We start from the raw sequence: 21145 nt of genomic DNA on the forward strand, positions 1-21145 counted from the left end.
TCAGAGCACAGCTCCCTAATAAGAAGTTGCCACTCTGTATTGTTGCTTTATGAAAAATGTCTGCCTTAAGCATGTAAAACTGTACAGACTCAAAAATGAAAAGATTCTGAAATCTCACTATCTTTAGTCTGTCTAGAACTAGGATGGTTCATAGTCCAGTCAATAATTTTTGTCCCATACAGGTCTCAGAAACTTTGGTTTCTTGTACAGAGCATGACACATTCTGTTTAAGGAAAATTTCTATACATTTTTGAATAATTCAAATAAAGTGGACTAAATCTGTGCAATATCCTGTTGTAGGAAGCACTAGTAACATCTCCAGATTTTAACTGATATTGCATGCTGAGACACATTTGTAATCTAGATAAATGTTTATCACACAACAAAGGGAAGAATCAGAGTGACAATAACAACATCTAGGGCAGAATTTACAATATTCATAATTTCCAGGCACTAACTTTAACCACAGTCTATTTAGACATCATTATGGTGTTGTATAGTAGCTTTACACATATTTTTTGAAATAACATTGACAATATTTACCATCTGGACAGTAACAGCCATCTAAACAGTGCAGATTGCTGCCAAGACAATCCTTTTCAAATGTGCAAGTTGGTGGACAACAACTGATACAGTCACGGTGAACAAAGGTGTCTTCACACTTCTCAGCTACAAAAAAAACCCATGGTATACTGAACATCAGTGCTATTTCTCTTTCCATGCTAGAAACTCCATTTCTGTCAAATAAACATTGTGCAGCTCTTCTGGTATAGATAGGTAATCAGATCAAGTAAAATGGGTGTTTTGAAAGAGTTTTAACTGATGAACTATGGGGAAGCTCTTGTCAATATTTAAGTCTCTCTTTAGCAAATCCTTTTATCATCTCTCCAAAATAAGTTATAGCTTCTGTGACATTCTGTGAATGTTTTCATATCTCAGCTAGTTCTAAGCCTTGTGCATGAGGATGAGCTGCAACTGATGGGTGGTAGTGATAACAAGAAGGAGCTGGATTAACTACGTTAATTCTGTTATAGGGCCAAGAGAGGCTGAGAGGTCTTCTGGGACAAAGAGCAACAGCAAATCTCCACAGATGTTTGCTCTTTGTCCTAGAATATGGTCAGCACACATGATTTTTCAAGAAATCCACAGAAACATGAATTTTGTATGGATCTAAATCATAGCACAATGGAATTAAAATATTCCTCGAGCAAGTCATTGACTTCGTTGTTTGCCAACAAGAGCGAAACTGGCTGATCAACTTGAGTATCAGGTTTGAGTTCTACAAGGAAAAATGTTGTCAAGATGAAATATTTGAACTGAATACATGGGATATCTCAAAGGTTCATGCTTTATTGAAGAGTCTTACTACAGGCAGGAAAGTCATCCCTCCAGTCCCGCACTGGGGACCCAGCGTGAGAACATGCTCTAGCGTACTCTGTCACTGCCCTGCAGTATGTTTCATCATCATCCACTCTGAAATGATAAAATAAGAGAATAATCAAGGAAAACAAATCCCATCTAAAAATTTCTGCCATGTGACATGGTACAGGATATTTCACGCATAGCTGACACCACTCAGTCATAAAGGCACACAGGGAAAATATAAAAAGGAATGAACTAACATTGTGGTTTTATCATTTGATCTCACTAAAAGTTATTTCATTTCAATATTACAACAATGAATGAAACCACTAATGTATTATTTTTAAAAAGAGCTACTTGAAGTGAAAGAGAAGCAGGACCTTTGAAGACAATGGACAACTCAACAGTCTCAAGATCCCCATCTCAGGCTTCTCCATCCTGCATGGCATAGAAACTCTGACCTACACTTAAAAAGGGCATTCTGGTTCAAGAGAGAACTTCAAGTCTCCAATTGCTTGAACTTAGATGAGAAGAACCCTATTATGGACTCCTGACCTTGTGCTGAAGTTCTCAGAGGCAGAATTATTATCCACTAAATACTGTGGACAGGCTCAGGGCAGCACAGCCTTGGGCAAAGACAAGATTTCTGCCTTAGTCTATACAGAAGAAGCTGTACAGTGCATTTTTACCAGAATCAAATAAAAAGACATTCATTAATATGTAGGCAAGTTCAAATTTTATTCAGATGTAAGTCACATAGGGTGAAATACCACCAAACTTTTGTTACTGTGAAAGTCGAACAATTCACAACATTCGCTGTGGAAGATCTGGTGCCAAAATCAACTAGTCATAGCATGACATTTCTATTATAAGCATGTTTATGACAGATCAGCTGAGTTTGTCCCTTAGCACACCAGATCATGCTTCCAAAATTAATCGTCTTAAGAATATGTTGTATTGTGTTTGTATTCTGCTTTCAACACATCTATTATCAAATCAAACACCACTACACTCTTTGTTGCAGTGATCAGAGTCTCTCCAACTCTCTTCATCTAATCCAATTAAATGGGTCTTAATAGAAAGAATACTTGGACTATACTATGGCCACACAAAAAACCTTCATAAACTGACACTAAGCCACAAGAAAAGAGGTCTCTTTATATACAAAATAAGCCTAAATTAATGAATTTCTGAGACATAGAAACTTCAAGGTTTTTAACATTCACAAAATTCACAGCAACATGCATCAGATTGTTCACAAAAAATCCAACCCTCCTTAACACCACAGCAGTGATTCAATATCCTACTTGAAAAAAAAATGGCTTTCATTATTCTTCAAAAGTCACAGTAAATTCCTGAGTTACACAGAGACCATACAGAGGCAACTCATCTCTTTTCTGAGCAACACCAGTGTTTTCCTACAAACACAAATTCTTCTATCTTGACTCTATGGTAAATCAGAAAGCTAATCATCCATCAAAAATTGAACTAATAAGTTGTAATGGATTATACTGAGGAATCCTTATGTTTAGTCTTGTGATCCTTTCTGCATGCTTTTGATTAAACTCGTGAAACTCTGAGTATTATATACACTGGAAAAAAATCCTCCTATTTCTGACAATTACTTCTTCATTTGAAAACCTTACCAAAAAGAAAGTGGTACATTGCCCAATTATCTCTTCAATTACCAGAGTACAATTTTAACTTGAATGACTAGAATTAATTAGGATACCAGGTTGCCTACTATGCCAGCAGCTGAGGGGGTGTGACTCCCATCAAAGCAAACGAATTCAATTTCTTTTGGCAGCTCTGAATTTAAGTAAATGGCACCATTTTGTAAAAATTCTACTCATTTGAATGATAGCGGTTACTCATAAAAACCAGTCCAGCTGTGTCTGACAAATGGCCCAACTCCTCCAGTATAGTTGATATTTCTTCCTAGTATTATCTCCACATAGTTCTGTTTCTGGCCCTCCAGATAAAAGTTTCTTGGGTTTTTTGTCATTAGGAACTCATTTTTGTCATGAGTGATACTCCATGAATTCACCTTGCACTTACTTGTTTAGTGCTTCCCTGAATCTATGTAAGCCCTTAGCAATCAAAATATCCCTTGTCAGGCTGGTTTTGTGCCCTTTGTCCCCACACAAATCACCCCCTGAGAAACCCTGTCTCTCATTTTGAACTTGGTTCTTCCCAGCTTCCCACAATGTTCTTTCATTCTGGTCCCACACAAAAGACTGAGCATTCATTTCATGTGTCAAGATTAAATACACAAGAATTCAAGTACTTACCTGCAAAGATCATTCATACAACTTGAAATATAAGAATACGGATCTATACTTTCATGACAGCTGAGAAAAGGAAACTGTAGGAATATTTGGCACTTGAAGAATATGTCCTGTGCATTAAGGAGAATCAGTAAATGGAAGTTAGCCAATACTTTCTAAACAGGCATCATTCTCTTTAGCTTTGTTTCCCTAGTCTAAGGTCCTTTATGTCCCCATTAAAATTTGAGCATAGTGGTGTCTCAATTTACTATTATATCTCTTTCATTATTCTTCCTAAAATTTTTCCTCTGTGCCTAAGCCTTCTTGACTGCACACTGGTCCTAAACCACCTGGGATGAAAAAGTGTGAAATGACAAAGAAAAGTATTTTGTGTCAATGCAGTAGCTGACCTCCAACTATTTCTGCAGTATTCCACAATCTCTAAAATAATGAGATGCAAGATGCCAGAACTGGAAACTGAACCCAAGTTTGATGCAGTAATGAAGAGCTCTGCCAGCAGACTGGTGCCACTTGGCACATCCAATCTGAGCCTTTGGACTTTTAAGCTAAACGCATGAAGAATTTCAGGCACTCCCTAGCAACCGCCCTGATCTGAATCTTTCCCAAAGCCTCAACGCATTTAAGGCTTTTTCAACATTGTGTATATTGTTAGATTCTTGTACCATCAGTAGGCAGTGAAGATTAAGAAAATACATGTATACATATGCATATATCGATGTATATACATAAAATATAATTAATTTACCTCAGCGGATTCTGCATTGGCTGAGCAAGGACTGGAAAAATCTGAGGCAGTAGGGACACAAGCTATATCATCTGAGGCTTCCACAGCCCAACTATTTGCAAATTCAGCAATGTCTTCTGTATATTCACCTACTGAATAAAAACATTGGGAGAACAACAATAAATAATTGTCAACACAAACACATAAGACAGCTTTGAAAATTTTAGTAATTTTTCAATGTGTTCATTACCTCAATTACAGATGATTTCTGAGTACAAGTCATAAAGAAAAGTAATATATTTCTTTTTTTATTTCAGGTTGCATTTTATACTACATTTAATTAAAAATATTGAAAAAATACATGACAAGGTGTCGGCTTGGATTATTTTAAGCACAATCACTGATAATTTCATAGCAAATATACAAATAATGACAAGTGGAAGGCATTGAATACTTAAGAAAAAATACATTTCTTTGAAGCAATTTAAGTCTTTCATCACGTTTCACAAAGGTTAATTAGTGCTATTATGTCCCTCCTTTTCCCTTATTGCAGAAAAGCCCTATAGCACACAGGCACAAGGTGCCCAGCTCTCCTCACAGCACGAGCACAGGAGAATTAATGAACAAGATGCATGACTGGAAGTCATGGCAACAGGCTTAGATACAGGAACATACAAGAAAGTTGGCAGTAAAAAAACAGACACAAAATTCCCATATACTTGCAGCAAGAACTATATTGCATTTTCTCTACATTCTCATCAGGTTAAAAATGGTATATTGCCTCCACTATGAAGAACCTGAGAGTAATTGTCTATGCTATGGTTATCTATATCCACGCATGGCTAGGAGAAAGATATTGAAATGAAATCAGCTAGAGGGTTTTTTTTCACAGAGCTGTACTATGGAAAACTTAATCTAACATCTAGCACAAGAGGTACAAAGTTGGATACTAAAATGTGGAAAGCCACAAAGCACACTAATGAGATACATATACTTGGATCTCCACAAATAAATTACTATAATATCCTAACCATCAGTCTGTTTTGCTTATGAGTGAGAGAGACTTAAAATATTTCTTCCTCTCTGACAGAGTTCTTTATGCAGAAAACCTTTCCAAACACAAAAGGCCGGGGTTTAATCTAGAGATGAACCTGTTGTTATAACTCTGATTCTACAAGAACATTAAAAATACTTTATGTACATTTTGACATGGCTTGAAAAAAACTTCTAAGTCTTAAAAAAATACCACATAATAAAATCACTGTCCTTGAAACAGTTCTATACACAGATACAGTCCTTCATATTAAAGCAACACAAAGATGCTATTAAAGGTGAAGATAAGGAAACAAAAATTGAGTTTGTTTTTAAACTGTATTTAGAAATGGAGTATTATATGCCTCTCAGCAGTTTATTTATTTACGCATGACAAATAATGAGCATTTGGACTCTGGAAGACTCAGGATAGATGTAAGAGCTACCTTTACACTACTCAGGGAGGTAGTTTAGCTGGAAGAGAGAAATAATTATATCAAATGATTGATAAGATTTAGAAATTCTTAGAAAAATGTTGCAGCTTGGAAGGGATCTGAATTAGCAGTCTATTCTTTTGAAGATCTTAGAATGTCATACTTTGTATTTGCAGAGTCAAGGCGCCATGTTATACAACTGATTCAAGATTAAATTCATTTGGCTCTCAGTTGTTCACTGTAATAATGCTACCATGTGTGATAAAGAAAAATGCTAGATTAAATGATCTAGTGAAAAAATTCACTAATGATCTGGTGAAAAAATTCAGTTCCAAAAATGAAGACAAGTATGAGCTGGAAATCCTTTATAACAGATAATACATCTAAAGATACTGAAATTACTGAATTTTAGAGATCACATGAATTCATTATTTCCTCCAAATATTATTTTTATTTATTATTACACATCAGCAGACTAAATCAGTTATTAAACATACTGTACTCTGGTGAACAGAAGTAACTGCACAAAACTTACTGCTCTCATGGCAGAAAAGCTATGAAAAATGTATACTCAGGTAGATTTTTAAAGAATTTGCAAAGATACATAGAGCGAGCATTCTTTCCTTAAGGAAGTTTTAAAGCTCCACTACCGACCATTAAAAAAAGGGGGAAAAGTTACTGTGGGATACCTTTTGTGGCTTAAACACATGCAGAGTCATGGGACTAGATTCTCTCAGCAGTTAATGATAACAGTAAGACAATCTTATTTTGTTTGAATAAGAGAGTGAGAAAAATCCTCATATTTTCAAGCCCGTTCTTGTTAGGTTTTTTTCCACATTAGTTGCAAGTAAGACAAAAGTCCCTGTGGAGTATTCCCTATCTAGGCTACAGAATACAAGTTTAAAAAGTCATCTCTGCCTCAGGCACAGCACAAAGCAGCTCCTCATTCTAGAGTGTAGTCCAAGGCCCTTAGTCCACCATACCAAGAAGGGGATACAAGAACTCCCAGGAAACACCCTAGAAATTTACTTATTTCAACTAGGATTTTTAAGATGTTGCTTTAAGAGAATGACCCAAGATGGTGCTCTTCCTCTCCATCTTTAAACACAGAAAAAAAACATAAATTTTTGTTTATGTATTTATTGTTTAAAGGCAATAGGATAAAGATACCCAAAGTGCTTTGCTGAGCAAGAGGTTTAAATGCACATACAAGTACTTTCCTGAACTAGAACCTTTTCCCTTTGCATCTTTAATGATGAGGAGAAGTAAAAGTAGAGATTCTATACTATTTTACTGAAATAACTGAAACAGGACTGACTTTTTACAACATTCTATTTATACAGCATTGTATTTAAAGTGAACATGGAAACTGTTCACACAAAGTAAGGGTAAGCTATTTACTTACTGTTTTGAAGTATCAGGTCATCATATTTATTGCCATTAAAATTTCCACAAAGGCCACAAGGTTTTCCCTTATGATCTTCTGTCAGCTTAATATAAATACCAGAGTTGCCATCCCAAGCAAGAGAAAAACCAAAGGTAGTCTTCACAAGAATATAGTCAGCCAGTCTCTCAATGAAAGCATTTCCAACTGTCTGAGGCAATATTAATCTGGAAAAATATAGTGTACATGAAAGATCTCAGATGAGATGAGGCCCATGCTAGAAAAATACCACAAAAAACATCACCTCTAACTCAACGAGCACTTCTTCTTGGGTGTGCACAGTCACTCCATTCAATTCTTCATCATGTTTTTACTATCTTATATTTACTTCTCTATGTCAACCATCAAGAATGAGTGCTTTCTGCTGTATACACCTATCAGATGTACCAATTATAGGTATAAAAGAATAATGTATCTTTGCTTTCAAAGCCTGGCACACCGCATTGAGGAATACTTGAGTTCATGAGCATGCTGCATTGGGCAAGAAACCACCACCAGCCCTTCTGGGCATTGGGTCATCACTGGGTTAGACATCTGCAAAAGGAGGAGCTTGCAGTACAGAAAACACCACTGACAAAAAAGTTGCACCTTTTCCTCCTTTGGGGAAAGACCACTGGACAATAATAAGCACAGATCTAATCCCAGTCTTCCAAAGTTGCCACTGTTGGGTCAAACGTATCACCAGAGGTACCATTCTCAGATACTAAAGGCATTACAAAGGGGATGGCAAAAGCACCTCAACAACTTTCTTGAAATTTCTGTACTTTATCAATCAGTAAAATATACTTATTTTGCATAAAGGATGCCTTACACACATCTTTCTCTTACAAAAAGAAAGGTAAATTTGGAGGTTTGATGTACCTCAGAGATATTTTGTGGAGTTTTTTTCCCCAAAGGGTCTTAAGATCTTTTTTTTAACCAATTCAGACTCATGTAGAAGACCATCATGTCTTATATTAGCTATAGCTACCAAGAATAAATAATGATTGACTTGTTCAAAATGCTATCTGGAGGCACCAGGGATTAGCTGGGACTGCCTGACACAGACTTTGTCCGTAAAAAGAAGGAATAAATAATTGTTAGGTTACAGCTGAGAAGCTGAACACAGTCAATACAGTGTATTCTATCCTCACTCGTGTATGACATCAGTACTGTCACAGCTGCTCACACTAGAGCACTGTCAGCCCCAATACAGAGCAGCAAGGGATCAGTAAAGGTACAGATCAAATTATTTTATCTGGATTGTGTAAGAATCCTCAGTTTCCCAAACTCCACTTTATCTTTTTCCCAATAAAATAATAAAACTCACCATTAGAACACTTACCTGATTCCATTTTTTCTTACTTCATGTCCTGAAATCATTATTTCTTCTTGGTTTGAAAAAAATAAGCTGATAGACCTATGACAAGTATATACTGAACCATAACAGTGAGGACTGTTATGAACCTTTGAGGGAAAAAATAGACACACAATAAGAGTAAATGCTTGTCTTCAATAATTTTGCACCATTTTTATTAAATTCATGTATGATATTTCACATTTTTATGCTCCAAATAATGAAAGAGCTTTAAAAATAAATACCTAGAATATTGCAAAGTCACAATTACAAAGGTATGCAAAACTCAAAGTTCACACTACAGAGTACTGCTGAGAAATACAGCAACTGTTTAATAGTGCGTATCATCACAGGCCAGTGGTCTAAATACTGGATAAAGGAGTCAGGCATTTTACACTGACAAACTTCAGAGACACTGTAGTGAGCTAGCTTATAGAGGCCAAAGGTGGAGCTTGCTACTTGCACTGAAGAAACACCCCTACTTCTCTGTGTCTAGAGATCTGATCTATAAAACAGGAATACAAACCATACAGAACCTCAGTGTAATAGCAGCACTCTCCCTGCCAGCTGAGACTGGTACAAGCTGAACTACAGCATGCCCTCCTAAACCACTCAGGATTTCTTGAGATTTTGAAGCGCTCCCACAGATTACAGCAGCCATCTAAGTTACATGGACCTGTTAAAATCCATTTTGCATTGGCTTTCGAGCCCTGTTAATGAAGAAAGGTAGACTTTTCTGAAGTGTGCTTTTCTCCATTATACGTATGAGCCAGGGGATTGGCTTAGTCATATACCAATTTATCTTGATCAAATACAGTACTCTTAGGACTTGAAAACTGCGGGTTTGTGCTTGAGCAAAGCTTACACAGTTTTCATTAATCTCAGGGGGAATGAGCCACCCAAGCCTGTAGGATGTCCTAGCGTGCTTCAAAAGCCCCCGAACTTATTTTAGACACCACTGAACGGAGAGAGAAATGTGTTTTACATCTTAGATGCCTATCATTTCCCAGATTAAAATATAGACAGAGATTAAATTGCTCAAATATGACTTTTGTTACTTTGTGTGTCATCATTCTCTGAGAAGGATGGGAATTTCATTACCTATTTACTTGACAGTGCTGTTAAGCTAAATAAACTTGTAACTGGGAACATTTTACCAACATAGTGATGGAGGCTGTAAATGTAACTGTTTTGAAGAAAACATCTGTGAGTAAACACATACAGTGCTCATGAATACTTGAATAAATCTTCCTTGACTGACACTAAATCTGGAAGTAAAAATCAGTTACTGTTTCTCTGGCTGAAATAAGCTAGATCAGGAAAAGCATTCGGAGCTTTTACATGTATAAAGATAATCATAATTAAAGACAACATAAAAGTTATTAGACCTGGCAAATGGCTTCTATGTAAACCCATCCCAAGACAGAAACACAATAAAGGAAAATCAAAATAATCCTTATGTTTTCTTCTCCTCTTGTGGGGTCGATTATTAAAGCCAGAAGGACCATAATGTTAGGATTTGGCAAGGTTTTTGTCTCTCCATTGCCCAGTCTGTCTACAGTCTCACATTACTTATGACTTTGCTGAGCAAACATTTTCAATTTTAGTAAAACATGACATTTTTTCCAGCAGTCAAATAGAACCTTCTCTCTTTCCAGAGCCACTGGAATCCACTGACATATTGATTCCAGATTTTAATATAGTCTTGGACTTTGCTACAGAACTTTCTGAAAACCTTTAACAGGTCACAGCTGCATATAGAATCCAAATAATTAAAATGAAATTGTGAAAGGCAGGTGTAACAGTGTCTCTCCATAACTTGAGTAGGTAGAAATGGCAGTTTTAATGGTAGATTCATCTTCACTAAGTGCTGTTATCTGAGGGAAGAAGAGGTCATCTGTTTATAAATGAAAAACAGTCCTCAGAGCAGAAATCAGCATCTAGATCTGCCCTCATGCCTGTGACCACTGTACACACACACACAGAGGCTCAAAATGAGGACCCCTCTTGTTGTCTCTTCCCTGCCCCATCAGCACCAAATCCCAACCACTGTGATAAGGTAACAGAATGATCTTGTACCCCCTCCCCACAGTAACCACCAGCCTGACAAATAGGGCATCTCTCTTCAAAGAGAGTATAGGTTTGAACTCTCCCTGACCCACAGTCATTAACCATGGATACTCAGCAATTTGAAGAAATGACTAAAAAGAGTGCCTTCCATACATAGGTCAAGTTGAAAGCTTTTGAGCAGTTAATCTTCTCTGCATGACGTAGAGGTAATCCAAAATTAGAATGCAAATCCCTAGAGGGGACAAGATGGAGAGCAAATCCCATAGGCCAGGGAAACAGATTCTCATAGCATGCCAATAGCTGTGAATGAGGGCCTAGCACGTTCATGTTCCTCGCATAAGGCAAGTGATAGCTCTTTGCTATCTTACATACTCAGCAACTCCATAGTTTTTTACAGCCTGGTAGCTGAAGTTTATTAAAGTTTCTGGGGTCTTATTTAAGACCCACTTTAGCACCCAGAAGGGAGAGAGCAGATATCCCATTAAGGATCGAAGGAGAAAGAAATACTATTTTTAATATACTGACTCTTTTGATTATAATTACATTAGTATTTTGAGTTACTGCATGTAAGTTTAGGCTTTTCCAGAAGTTTCTCACATTTCCACAGTTTTATATTTAAGCAATTAATGTTCAGTTTGGTACATTTACTGTCTGTCTACTTTTTTTACTTATTTCTTTTTATGTTTACTTACATACTTCCTTCTAATGTATGTTTACATACTTACCCAAACAGTGTATTGAGGCTCCAGAGTACTGCAGTCTTTTGCAAATATATAGGAGCAATTCCCTGGGAAGTAGTAGTAGATGCCATCAAATGTTTCAAAATGATACTGTCCCCATGATTTGCAAATCCCATCTCGGTCCTTGCCTGTGTTAGGTACTGGAGAGAACACACTGAGTTTACAAGAAGCATGGTCATCAAAAACTAGCAAATGCAAAAGATCAACTTACTCCTTCAACTTTCAAGTGTGTACTCTTTTTTAGTCCTAAGTCTGCAGTTTTAGCCATGTGCAATCATAGTTAAATCTTTATTTGCTTCAGTGGAGACATTTTAATTACAAGTAGAAGCAAGGGAGTTAGATATTCTGCACATCCTGGAAGAAAATTCTTGTTGATCCCTACACACAGCAGATTCCAGAAAGTAGCGTATTTAAATAGTAGGCGATTTAATTTGCAATAAACCACTGCTTATTAAAAGAAATGCAGTGGGTTTTGGTTATTCAGATAACTTTAAAAAAAAAAAAAAGGCTGTCTGGCTACTAGACAATGGTCTATCTGTTATGGTATCTATATATCATTACAGCCCAAGTGCAAAATGCAGACATTTCTGATGTTGTTTTCTATATGTCCCTAATAATGCATATAATTTTAATCCTCCTAGCTACTGGCCAAATTGGAGTCCTGCTACAGAATAATCACAAATATGCTGGTAACAGTAGTTTTTCAAAATCTGCATCCTAAATCTTCTTGAAAGCTGATACTAAACTATTTTGGCCCAAAAACTTACCAATTTGGCACCTGCTTCCTTGAGCCTGAAATAACTGACAGTCACAGTCACCTCCCTCTGTGCAGGCTGCTCCATTAAGGCACTCCTGAGGACATGAACCTGCAAGGAAGCATTCCAGCCTTTTAGTAGATACAGTATTTTTCAAAGAGGTTGAGAGATCCTAGCCAAATTTTTTTATTGTTAAATCATGAGCCGCCATATTAGCTGAAAAAATTAACCAACCACTATCTCCATTTTTTAACATATGCTTAATTTAATCCTTCATGTTCCTTAGTTAAAAGAGAAGTAAGGTTCTCATTTGGTTTGAGACTTATAAACTAACAAAGGAGCAAAAGGTCAACCTCCTCCAAGCAAACAAAAGGTCAAGTTCCCATGTAAAGAAATCAAATCCCTGTCCTGCTGATCTCAAAATATACAGGACACAGATCATTCTAATTCCCTAAATTCAGCATCATTTATACATATATCCAGCTTCTCCCTCCTAAACCTTACTGCAAAGGGTACATTCAGTTTATGAACAGGCCAGAATATATATTTTAGAGTCAAAATCAGTCCTAAACAACCTTCCTCACATTCTAAAAAAATAGTCAGCTAAAAGGTTATTTCTGCTTCAGAGGTGACTGGAGTTAGAGACTTTAGATTCCATGGGAATTGCTCGTTTTATGTTATAATTAGTAATTTTTTCCAAAAGCATTAAATGGTTTTATAGTCTCTTTGAAAGCTATGAACTCCTTGTCATTTACTAATCATTCATTGAGTTGGGTTTAAATCATCATTCCCCAAAACTGGAGAAGAAAACTAGTCCCAAAGCAAAACTTCACCAGTTTTTTGCAGAGAGTTGCTTGCCTTCTTGGAGTAGGATTAAGACTCTACATACATATAAAACTTCCAATGTTGCTGATGGGGATTAAAAAAGCATTGCACAATGCAGGAAGTAATTGAAATAAACAGGTCCTTCCAGTGAGGCACAGCAAAGCTGCTAGTGACTTTAAATGGGGGAAAAAAAATGGGACCTTTACAGTAAAGGGACAAAGAAGCTACCAGAGGTTAGGAATATCATCCGTCATTGTGAAAATTCCTTTCCATGCTTAGCTTTGAATTTTTTCCATTTAAGAACTGCTTTCCAAATATACATAGATACTCTGAAAATACCAACAAAGCAAAAACCATTGTTTCTATAACAGCCCTAATGGGGAAATCTTTTGCTGTTTTTAGAATTTTTAGATGTAAAATTGCATATATTCATTTACATAGAAAAATGCAAAAGAAGGCACCTGCCTGGGCATTTTCCAAGAAGGATACCCAAATTCCAATTGAAGTTGCCTACAGTGAACTCTTCTGTAAAAATTTCTGTAACTTAAACCTGCTTTACAAATTTGTCCAATGCTTAAGTCCATACAGGAGCAGCTTCATGCTCATTTCCTGAGTATTCATTTCCCTTTGCACAACCAGTTATAAGACTCTCTGATACACCTACATCCTCTGACAAGGCCAGAAAAAAAGTGGCAGAAATTAAAAATTGTAATAAAACTAAACTTTAAAAAAACCCCACAAAATCTCAAAAGATTGGCTTCCTTAGCTGTCCAGATTTGGTTTTTAAGGCCCTATTTGGAAAGTACCATTTTAACAGATTTTTTTATATATATACTTAACATGAATAAAATGAGAAAATGAGACAGGAGAGAATTTTGTAGTGGCACAAAGAAGAGGGCTTCCACAGCCCATGGTAACACCAAGGAGGGAGGCAGCATTTTCAGGGTTCTCTCCTCCTGCAGATGAGGGGCACAGCACTGACCTCCTGGTGGACTCCGCATCAGGGTCCCATGATGGTGCAACCGAGAGGCAGATTGAACCTGTCAGAGAAACATAAAAGCCAAATCAGGGTGTTTGTAGTTTAAAAATTAATTGATAAAACCTGAGGCCTTGCACTCAAACACTGGGTTGGAACTTTAAATACAGAAGAGTAATTTGCATCTCAGCCAGTGCATGGCAGAGTTAATGGTGCTGCTGGAGGGATTAGCAGCCTGGGAAGAAGAAGTACAGTGTCTTTTGAGGAGATTGGGGAAAGATACAGCTGCTACGTGAGATCACTACTGGCTTCTCATCCATAGCCTCCAGTTCCAGTGAATCAGCAGGGTTCCACATGGGAAGTTTTGCATTTACGTTTAGAAGGAAAAGAAGGGGAGAGAGTGCAATCTCCCTTTTTCATTTCACTCAAATTCCCATTGTTGAAGGGCTCCCTCTATTGCTTCCACTCCCCTGACTCATACTCCATGCTGCACCCAGATCATCCCATTATGGCCAGTCCAGTTGCGAGAATGTTCTCCTTGACATCCTTCAGAATTGCATTTTGGTTCATCCCAAACAAAAGAGAAAGCAGATCTGCCTGATCTGCCTCCTGTTTAGAAGCAGGGAGCCTCACACTAAGAGGAAGCCCTGCATCTGGCCCAGCACCCTGATATTGCAGCTTGTCATATCACATTTTCCCTTCCAATGATCCCATTCCAGACTGCAAGTACTCTAGGGCTTCTGCCCCCACTAGACTGACTGGACAGTTTACCAAGATTGAAGTGCTGAGCACTTTAATGTTTCCCACTTATGTTTATCCATGGCCAGTTTAAGTATCTTTCTTTATAAATCTGGTCCTTTTTGCTTAAATAGCTCTTCTTTCCTCTGTTTGTTATTTATTTCTTATCTGATGTTCTGTGAAAAAACAGTTACCTTTCTGCAGTTCCCACAGACTTAAGTGCCAGCCTTCAGCTGTGCAACTAAGAAATGTTTTTAGTCTTTGCTTGTAAACTAATTTCTTTCTTCCCTCCTGACTCCACTCATTCTCCACATCTCAAGTTTGAACTGATGGATCTCAAGTTAACAACAATGTGCAAGGAACATTTTAGGTCTTGCCAAGGCCTTTTACAGCTCGCTTTTTCAAATGGAAATATGCTGTGGGATGCTTCCAAGTAGTACAATCTGTTTAAAATAAAACTGAAATAGATTTCATTGAATCACCACCTGGAAGGCCCCCTGCACGAAAATCCCTGGTGCCCATGGTCCAGTGCTAGGTGTAGTGTCCCTTCCCTCCCTGCACAACAAGGCCCATTCCCATTTTTTCTGATAGCAACTCCAAGCTGCCCGCCTCACAAAATCTGCTTTTGGCCTTTGTGCCATTTTGCAGAGCGTCCTTGGTGTGACAGCTCTTCCCTGCTGAGGGCCCTCCGAGGACACCTCCAGCCCTGCTTCTCCCAGGGGCTCGGTTACCTCAGGGCAGTGTTTCACAGCAGCCTTTGACTCCCTAGCAGCACTCACATCTCAAAGGGCCTTGGAGAAAATCACCCTGGTTCGGCCTGCAGGCTCCCCAGGACACCCTGAGGCAGGACGGCCTCTGGCTTCCTGCCTATCCCCTTCAAAGGGGTTGCAACCTCTGGCTGGGCTCCATAGCCCAAGTGTGTACAAGTGGGGGAACAAGATTCCTCCATTTAGGATTGAATTTCAGCACAGCATTGCTGGGATGCAGCACTGAGGCAGCGCGGGGCCAGGGCGATGGGAACCAGGGCTAGGCCGGAGCCGCCGAGGGCACCATGTCCAGGAGGGAGCCTTGCCAGTGGCACGGCCATTGTGCCTCTCACAAACACAAACAGCTTTCCAGGTCCTGTTCACCCCCACAAAACACAGAGAACGGCCTGGGTTTATTTCCCATGCTGTATGTCAGTCGGCTTGGCAGGGTAGGTCCCTGCTGAGTGCTTTGCTGAGGGAGAATGAAGGCATTAGGTCACAGCTCAGGTGGGGTGAGCAGGTGGGGAGTAGCTGCTCCTCCTCACTGTCCTCCTGTTACCACAGCCCATCTCCCCACAAAGGGTCATTTGTAAGGATGGCAAAGGCCCAGAGCAGAAAAGGGAGGAGGGTTTCCCCACCCTCCTTCTTTTGGAGGTATAACCTACCTCGGCTGTTACAAGATCTCTTTTCTGTCTAGTTGCATTAGACTCAGTTCTGGAAGAAAACAAAAAGGATCTTGTATTATCAAAGGTCCCTGGAGCAACCTGAATAAGCAAGTCCCCAGAGAGAAGTGTTTCTCTCTGATTACCATCACTTTATCAAAGAGGTCTTTCTTGGGTTAACATTTAAAAAGGTGATTCTTTTTTTTTTGTTTTGACAGTGTCTCATTTTACAGAATTGGGCGGCACTCCAATCTCTGCTTGGACAGGGACATACCTGGAGCTTTGGGGAGACATAAATAGGCAAAGCAGACTTACACAACAGGATACAAAATTGTAAACCACCTTCATATTTACTTCATGCTGCATGTCAGTGGCTACAAGTTCCCCGGAGTGTTGCTTGAATATACTCTGATGGTACTTTTGATAGCAAGAGTTGACTCTCCAGCTGGAGCCGACTTTAATTTGTGATTAAGTTTAGAAACAAGAGCATCAAACTATAAAATACACTTAGTTCTATCAACACTTCATGATGGCATATCATTTGACATGCCTGTGTGTCCACTAGATGTATTAGAAAGTCATAAGATACACAAAACTACGTCCAACTTGATGCCTCCATTGAAAATGATGGCATAGATCCCATTTAATTCAATGGGATCAGGAACATTGCCTAGTTTGGGTTTTGTTTGGATTTCAGCTTCTATGTGAAAATTAGTATTGAAAATGTTTATTTTAAGGCTGTATAGCACTTACTTTTCTGTGCTTCAAATAGCAGCTGGGATTTTATCATGCAGTTAAAACTGTAGATGGATACTCATTTAATGTATTTTTCCAGTCATGAAATCATGATCTCATGCTGCTTTCATTCCATTATTCTTCTAAGCTTTCTCTAGACCATAGAAGTATCATTTTTCATAAGGACCTCCATTTTTCAAGCAGAGCACCCATGCCCATTACTTGGGAATAAATACTTGGGAAAGAGTTGTAAACATTCTGAAAGCGTGTTCTACATCCAATCTACATGTAGATGACATTTTACACATTGAATTCAAGGCTATATTTCGCTTTCTAACTTTCACTGCATTGCGTTTGCTCATTCTTGTTCTTTTTGTAGGACTTGACAAATAAGGAATAAAAACTTACCTCAAAGTTCTTCTCAAAAGAGGAAGCTTGCAATAAGATCCTGTAGAGTAAAAAATCACAAAGTTAAACTTTTTTTTTTACAGCATTACTCTCCCCTTGGCAAGCAATGTCAAGTTTAAAACAACATTATTGAATTTTGGGGTTTAAGAATCCTGAGTTTTCCAGGGCACTTTTGTAGAAACTCTGTATCCAAGGAATGTAGGACTATATTCACTCCTTCCTAAGAATTTGATCCTCTCACACAGTCTTTGCCTGCAGGTTTCATGGTTGTCGTTCCAGTACCTGCTACCATGAAGAAGTAAAAAGAGCTCATAGTTCTTTAGAGGCACAGAACAAAAATATAGAAGAGGTAAACAGGTGAAATAGAACAGGTACACAGAGCTTTCCAGAATCAAACCTCCAGGGTTATAATACTTCACTGACTGTTGCTTGTAAGACTGAATTGTAAATAATATTAATGAGCCTGTGCTTAATACAAGACAGCAAATAAACAAAACTAAACAAAACCACAAAAAACTTTTTCTTATTATATTAGAAATATTTGTAATTGTAGCAAGGAAACTATGTATAAGATCCAGTTGCATTATATAGAAAGTAAGATAATTTTTATAACTAGAAGAGCAATTATTTACCCTAGCAGTCTAAAAACGTTTAAACAAACTTCAGGTGCAGTCTGTTCAAATAAAATCTTACCTTATTGAAAACCATGAAATGCTACTCGTCTGACAATAACAGCAAGAAAGGCAAGAAAGTTAGACTTTGTTCATAAATTATTGTTTTCTAACAAATTCAGATGTAAAAAATGGCTCTTAAAAAGAATTTATATTTTGGTTTCTGCACCTGTGAGAGAGAATGATGATAAATACTTGTTTAAATTGCATTTACAAATTCCAGCAAGGTCAAAAAAAATAACCAGTAATATTAAAATATTTAGAAAAATATTTGTAGAAATTAGGATTACCACAAAATAATAGAATAAAATTCTTACCTTGCAAAGTGGACAGCAGTGAATGAAGCAAGAATATACTCCACGGTATCATTAAACTGAGCTTTCCTACAATGTTCATTTCAGTATAAGATGGAAAAAGGGAATTTATCCAAATTAATGGCTTTGATTACGGGGCATCTTACAACTGTGTATTTCTACAGTGTGTTTAAATCCTTTAGAGGTTAGATAATTGCACTCATTACTTAAAATAATGCAATGTAAAATAGGAAAAGAGCAGGAGACATCAAGCTTGGTAGCTGCATACAGCTTCAGGAGCCTTGTGAGTGTTGCGTACAACTTCCTGGCTGCATGTCTCTCATTAGCAATGCATGGTAGCTCCTCAGCACAGTCTGTATTAGTTACACTTCCACCAGACCTGCGAGTATTTCTCCCCTGTTGAGTTGAATTGGCCCTTTATAACACAGCAGACAATGACAGAAACATTGCCATGTCATGGTGGTTCAAGAGATCCTTCTGTCATCACACACCTTTGTGTGCATTGAGGCTTGAGCTGAGGGCTATTCTCTACTCCTCAGTACAGCAACATTTTTTTGCAAGACCCTGAAATAATACCACCGTATAATTATAACTACATGGCTTTACATATTAACATAGTAATGTTTTTTCTCTGTCCTGAAAGGAGAGAGATGAACTTCTATTAAATAATACATCCAGCTTTTTAAGAATATTCTGGATGCCTTTCTGGGTATTGTTTGCTTATAGCACAAAAGAAGGCTTCTCAGAGGATAATTATATTTTGGTCTTAATAAATCATGTTATGAACACTTCACATTAGGAAAAAGGAGAAAGAAGTCAACAGGGCCAAAGGGTTTAATTTCTAATTTTCATTAAAATAAAATCATAATTTTACCAAAATTAAAAGGTACCATGTTTTAAAATAAAAATATCTTACCTGCTTTACCATAATGTAAACCGAATCTTCAGAAAGCACAGCTTTAAAGACACTTATAATGCTATTCAAAATTGTTGCTCATACTTTTATTTTGCAAAGCCTATCTTTTGTCTACCCTCCTTTTTTCCTAGGAGGTGCTTTGTGAGACCTCCTGAGCATGCTACAGAAGGGGGGGTTAGACCCAAAAGAATTTTAGAAGTTGATGACTTCTTTGGAGTAAAAAGTTCTCCCATCCTTCCTTCTAGCCCTTTCTCTTTCCTGCTCCCCAGATGGACACGCAAATGAAAGCAAATGAAAACTCAGCCTCTCCAAGCATGGACAAAAACAAAACCCTGTGTCCACACAGCAGCCAACAGCACTGGTGAAGGTTTGGGATCGCCGATGGCACAAGGGTACTTATTGGAAACTGATGCGTAACACTTTGCCCCGTCTGGAGTATTTAAGAACTATTTTGTTTTTAAGAACTATTGGATTTGAGAAGCTGACATTCCCGTAGTTGCATTTCAAGAGAGTTTTTGCTTTGTTTTTACCTCTATGGGAGTAGCTATGGTCTGTTCCTGTGGATTGGCTGTTTGTCTGCAGCTGGACTGCATCTCTCAGCTCAGTTGCACCTGCAGTATGTGATCCAAAACCACTCCACACCACAAACAGAAGCAAAAAAAGTAAATTCCTAGGCCATATGGAAACATTGATATAGTCACTCACAGACTTTTCACTCTTATGTGAAAACTTATAGGAAATAGACTTTCACCATCTCATAAATCTATTCTCAAGACTGCTGTCAATATGACATGAAACCAAGCATTACATCTTCCAAATTCCATTACCAGTCTCTCTTGCTGATAGTTATCTTACTGTCAAGCTAAGTCTGGTTTAGAAACTCTTGGAAACTCAAGCTCCTTTGAGAAATCTCATCTGGGATTCCTCACTTTCTCAAGAGTGTATTTCTCACAATGCTTCATATGCAGTTTCACAACTAAATTATTGTAATATTAATAGAAATTAACTCTTTTGGTTTAATAGGAAAAAAAAGCTATCGAAAATAGCATTTATGTGAGTTTTGTTTGGTTTTGGGATTTCTTTTAACGATTTTTCTATAGCAAAGTTGGTATATGTAGTATTTCACAGTTGTTTAACTTTTTTAATATTTAAAGATAGGCCAAGCCTTATTATCTGCAAAGGAACTTTGTAAGAGTTAAAGCAATAGGCTTCATAAAGTTTAGACATCTCAGCCCAAGGCAAGGCAGGAAACAGCAAAGTCCCAAGCACATTAAGGATGTCAGCTAAGGAAAAAGAATTATTCAACCAAGTACTCTGAACTGTAACTCAGAGGACTATATTAAGAAAGAGATTAAAAAATCAAACCAAATTATATCAAGTCAACAGCACTTAATATCTACACAAATATTAGAATACTAACTGACTGGCACTTCTGCAAAACTTGAAAAAAATGCACTAGAAAATAATTGCTTTTGTAAGAAAAAAAGCACAATACAGAACACACTTCTCCCACTTTAAAAATGCCAGTGTTAAATTTTTAAATTACAGATTTTTTCTTCAAAAATAAAATTTAAACATTTATGCGGTAATATATTTGTACATTGAAGTCAAAATAAATTTGCTCCACATTTTCCAACATAATGGTTTAAGAGGGCTTAAATTTATATACAGATCACAAGGTTCATCAGGATTATAAACAATGGATAAGGAAATAACTGCCTTCTGTGCCATGGGCTGGCAAGCTTACCCTGGTTTGAAAGGAGGTCCACTGTCATTGTTAACAAAACATGGTATTTGCAATGAAGAATTCAATTTTGTTGTTAATTCAATTTTGTTGTGCACAGATGATCTTCCTAAGGATTATCATTGGTGAAACTAATGAAAAAGCCAAATGATACGAGGTGAGGGGCATTTCCTCTTTTCTGAGAACCACCTCCCCCACCTCCCCAGCTGTTCAAGGACCTTCCTA

At 37.6% G+C, this 21145-nt stretch overlaps 1 protein-coding gene across 2 annotated transcripts in view; it reads right to left on the reverse strand.

Annotated features, from left to right (window-relative positions):
- Window positions 1-18627, reverse strand: part of OTOGL (otogelin like) — a 93630-nt gene extending 75003 nt beyond the window's left edge. The window contains exons 1-12 of one of the 2 annotated variants that reach the window (XM_026798271.2): window positions 18264-18627; window positions 17276-17315; window positions 16136-16184; window positions 13993-14050; window positions 12198-12296; window positions 11416-11570; window positions 8609-8730; window positions 7246-7451; window positions 4396-4526; window positions 3654-3760; window positions 1367-1473; window positions 544-669 (exon numbers count right to left, since the gene is read on the reverse strand). In XM_026798271.2, coding sequence (XP_026654072.2) covers window positions 544-669; window positions 1367-1473; window positions 3654-3760; window positions 4396-4526; window positions 7246-7451; window positions 8609-8730; window positions 11416-11570; window positions 12198-12296; window positions 13993-14050; window positions 16136-16184; window positions 17276-17315; window positions 18264-18342 — 1279 coding nt within the window. In that variant the 5' untranslated portion in view covers window positions 18343-18627. The remainder of the gene's footprint in view (window positions 1-543; window positions 670-1366; window positions 1474-3653; window positions 3761-4395; window positions 4527-7245; window positions 7452-8608; window positions 8731-11415; window positions 11571-12197; window positions 12297-13992; window positions 14051-16135; window positions 16185-17275; window positions 17316-18263) is intronic. The other variant, XM_026798293.2, reaches the window with a different exon arrangement.
- Window positions 18628-21145: the final 2518 nt, after the last annotated feature.

This window comes from Zonotrichia albicollis, chromosome 4, assembly GCF_047830755.1.
Source record: "Zonotrichia albicollis isolate bZonAlb1 chromosome 4, bZonAlb1.hap1, whole genome shotgun sequence".
NCBI classification, from domain to species: Eukaryota; Metazoa; Chordata; class Aves; order Passeriformes; family Passerellidae; genus Zonotrichia; species Zonotrichia albicollis.